This window comes from Sinocyclocheilus anshuiensis, unplaced genomic scaffold (assembly GCF_001515605.1).
Source record: "Sinocyclocheilus anshuiensis isolate Anshui unplaced genomic scaffold, SAMN03320099.WGS_v1.1 scaffold246, whole genome shotgun sequence".
NCBI lineage: Eukaryota > Metazoa > Chordata > Actinopteri > Cypriniformes > Cyprinidae > Sinocyclocheilus > Sinocyclocheilus anshuiensis.
Genome location: NW_015542356.1, coordinates 2179257 through 2183660, shown reverse-complemented (window position 1 = coordinate 2183660; position 4404 = coordinate 2179257). Strand labels below are relative to the sequence as shown.

Sequence of the window (4404 nt, the reverse complement as noted above, 5' to 3'; positions counted from 1 at the left end):
TCACCGGTACCTGTGAGACTCGAGTCAAGGACTGAACAAACTGCAAACTTCAGACACTATCCCTTACACGGCTAACTACCCAATTTAGCGGTTCACTATGAATATGATATAATAAAGGATACAAAAATATCATGTTGAATAAGAAGTTGAACCCAACCGGACCAAAAAACAAAAAGTTGGTTATTAGCCGCCATACCTATGAACACACACACAAAAAATATTTAGAATCACATGCTGCAATATTAACACTATAAAGCAGGGGTGCCCAAACTCGGTCCTGGAGGGCCGGTGTCGTAAAGATTGCCCATAAATGTATGAACATTTTGTAAATTATGTTGAAAGTTTCACATTGGGATGGGAATGCCCATTAAATAAGAGTGCAACAGTCGGGTTCCAGTCAGAATTTAAAACCCCATTCATTTTATCCATAAGAGAATTGATGTTTATAACTTAAGCAAGCTACAAGCAATTGAAGACTGTGAGCTACGAGTTTGTTAATTGATGGTATATGCTTATATTGCAGCCATCTATCCACATTATTTAAACTTTAAGCATATTTAAAGCATCTTTAAATTAAATTATTATTATTTTTTTTTTAAATCCGTAGTTTGCAATTCGATATCATTCGCAGTGCGAATGGGATTGTAGTTCTTTCCCTAGTCGAGTAAGGAAGGACATAAGTACACGGTTTTCTTGTACCTTTGTCTTTTTGTCCAGTTTTATTATACTTTTTTGGTTTGGTTTGGTTTGGTTCGGTTCATGGCTTGGAACTTTTAGATATAGACAGATAGATAGATAGATAGATAGATAGATAGATAGATAGATAGATAGTACTTGGACAGGCAGACAGACAGACAGATAGATAAACAAACAAATACATACACAAATAAATAAACAATCTCTATGGGATAAGTGAATGGGGAAAATATTCCAGAAACAAGGTCGCTGAAAAAGTAGCAGGCACTGTAACACGCTCTATATTGGATGGGGTTATTTTGTAAAAAAGTCCAAAATCGATTTCCAATCTATGGTGTATGAAATGACTAAATTAATGTTTAAAAAAGGCCTCTTACACTAGCTTGCTTTATTCTTTTTCTATTCTATCTGTTTTTTTTATTTATTATATAATAAAAAAAAAAACCTTGCTATGTATACTGCGTTAGGCTAACTGAGACTTGTCACAGCACTTGCATATCATTGCTCTTTTGTTAGTTTTGACTGCTTTTATTGTCCTCATTTGTAAGTCGCTTTGGATAAAAGCGTCTGCTAAATGACTAAATGTAAATGTAGCCTAAAAGTAATCTTCTACGACGTGTTCACTGTTATGCTCCCCATCTCCAGGGGGCGATATTGCGCTTTTAAGCACTCTTGAACTGAGTGAGGCGCGAAGAATGCAATATCACTTTCTGTTGGGTGCAGTGTTGCCAATTTAGCAATTTTGTTGCTAAATTTAGCAACTTTTCAGACTACCCTAGCAACTTTTCTTCCAAAAGCACCTAGCAACAAATTTAGCTATTTTTAAAAATTTATTTGGCAGCTTTTAGCAACTTTTGATAAGTGACTCAAACGATAAAAAGGCACAATTTACCATTTAAATTACACAAAAAGAGGAAACCAAAGATGCCTAGCAGTACACACGTTACAGGAATTAAGTTAGCTGCTATTTGCGATTGTTTAATAGTAATAATAATAATAATTGAATACTGTTATTTTTCATTTATGAGACACTTTGTTAGTAGCTTGTACCTGTGATTGTTGATGAGTTAGTACACTGTAAGAAAAATATGCAGAAAAATGGAAAAGGTGCTAGTAATTTTCCAGGACATTATCCGTTATCCGTTGTAACCCGAAAACACAAAATACAATGCGTAATTAAAAATGCACGTACAAAAACCTGTGGAAAAATCAATCCAGAAAACTCCTTCATATTAACACAGTAGATTGTGCATTATTTTTTTTAACTTTTCTTAGAGTGCAGCATACTAACTAACTACTAATAAACCGCTTTAAAGTATGAAACTTAAATTGTAATCGTTCAAAAATGTGTACGTTTTAATACATTTACATCACCATGTAATTTAGCAACTTTTAGCAACAAATCAACCTTCCTTTAGCAACTGCCCCTGAAAATTAGTTGGCAACACTGGTTGGGTGCCTGGGCATGCTGGGGTGATAGGGAGGGAATGAGCAGGCAGATTATATAGCGAAGGAGAGTTTAGGAAGAGAAATAGATATCTATGTATCCTTGGGGAGGGTGGAACTGAGGGAAAGAGTTAAAGAGGGCTTAATAAAAGAATGACAGAGAGGACGGGAAAAGGAAATCAAGGGTAGGCATTATTTTTCTATTCAGCCTAAAGTTTTTGTACTTGTCCATCCCGTAGGGGTGGGGCACTGTGGGTTACATTGCTTTTTGTATATTGTAGGAAAGCATATTTCTGGATTATGTGAATGTGGGAATATGGAAACAGTAGGGCATGTTTTCTTGGAATGTAGGAAGTATAATGGAGAAAGAAAAGCACTTTTTGATAAATTGGCAGAATTTGGAGTTAAAGTGTTTTCTGTTACTACTTTGTTTGGACACAGTGATAAACATAAACTGATCTCTGAGGTAGTTCTTCAGTTCTTGCATAATACAGGACTGTATATAAGAATTTAGTTCAAACTTTGACCTGTGGATGGCAGTAATACGCCCAGTAGCGTCTACACTGCCGGAAAGATATAAGAAGAAGAAGAAGAGGCGCGAAGAAGAAGGTTGAACTGCGCGCGCGCTGCAGAGATGGCAGAGAGCGGAGGTAAAACACGATCCGGTTTTTCAAACCTTTTTGAATGTTAGAATAACTCACAAAACATAAACAACACAAAAAGAGCGGAAAATGCTTAACTTCATATATAACTCTAGAATGTTAGAAAATATTTAGTCAGTTTTACATGTAGATAAATGTTATTGTCATATTTTCATGCGGCTAGTTCTTTAATGTTTTGAGAAACAGCCGTCATTTTGCTCTTAGAAACCACACGACTAAAAAGCAAGCCAATATAAAAACATTATATTATATACGTGTATGTATAAAATAATAGATGTTTTCTTGGTCAGCAAATCAGCATACTGCAATGATTTCTGCTGAAAATTCAGCTTTGCCATTTCAGTTTGTAAAAATATTTCACAGTATTTCTGTTTTTACTGTATTTTGATCATAGAAAAGGAGCATACGAAGTCAGCATAAGAGATTTCTTTTAAAAACATGAAACCTTTGAATTACTCCACATTTTTTGGACTTCTAGTGTATGGATATGTGAATATATTTGTGGCTTAATTTGTCTCTCTTATGACTCCAGTTTCAGTGGGATCTGAATCCCTCCAGCTGTATGAAGCACAGTTCTTCGGCTTCACCCCAGAGACCTGCACTGTACGAGTTCACGATGCATTTCGAGATTCCCTCAATCACATATTGGTCGCTGTTGAATCTGTGTTCGTGAAAAGATTGTGTCCAGGCCATGATCCGCCAGCAGAGCTCCGACTGACAGCCCGAGAGAGCACCCAAAAACTGCGGCAGTTCTTACAGGAGCGCTTTGAAATCATGTTTCAGCGCATGAAGGGGATGCTGATGGACCGCGTCCTGTCCATCCCTCACAACGTCCTGCTGCCCGATGACCAGCTGCACCAGAAGTACCCAGAAGGCAAAGAAGACCTCATGAAGCTGCAGGAATCCATTGCCAATCTGCTGCAGGCTTATGAAGCCGAGGTGTGCGCCAAGCAAGCGCTTCTCGCTGAGCTTGAGGAGCAGAAAGAAACTCAGAAACAACTGGATGAAGTGCTGAGATGGATCGAGGAACTGCGAATTTCATGGAGGCGAGAGGGAATGGGAAATGTCCAAGACAGCATTCGACACATGATGGAGGCTGTCGGCCAATTGCAGGATGTTGTAGGAAAGAATAATAATAATTGAATACTGTTATTTTTCATTTATGAGACACTTTGTTAGTAGCTTGTACCTGTGATTGTTGATGAGTTAGTACACTGTAAGAAAAATATGCAGAAAAATGGAAAAGGTGCTAGTAATTTTCCAGGACATTATCCGTTATCCGTTGTAACCCGAAAACACAAAATACAATGCGTAATTAAAAATGCACGTACAAAAACCTGTGGAAAAATCAATCCAGAAAACTCCTTCATATTAACACAGTAGAATTTTTTTTATTTTTTTTAACTTTTCTTAGAGTGCAGCATACTAACTAACTACTAATAAACCGCTTTAACTTAAATTGTATAAATTGTAATCGTTCAAAAATGTGTACGTTTTCGATAATTCAATGAATTTAAAAATAGTTATTTATATTTTAATATTATATTATGCATTTATATTGCTACGAACAAATCTAAATTAACATATATAAAATATATAT

The 4404-nt window shown here is 36.3% G+C and overlaps 1 protein-coding gene across 1 annotated transcript; it reads left to right on the top strand.

The window, feature by feature from the left end:
• Window positions 1-2570: 2570 nt before the first annotated feature.
• LOC107691785 (protein MIS12 homolog) lies at window positions 2571-3947 on the top strand. The gene is made up of 2 exons (XM_016490596.1): window positions 2571-2792; window positions 3337-3947. The coding sequence occupies exons 1-2, from the start codon at window positions 2777-2779 to the stop codon at window positions 3945-3947; spliced, it is 627 nt and encodes a 208-aa protein (XP_016346082.1). The 5' UTR covers window positions 2571-2776.
• The last annotated feature ends 457 nt before the right edge of the window (window positions 3948-4404 follow it).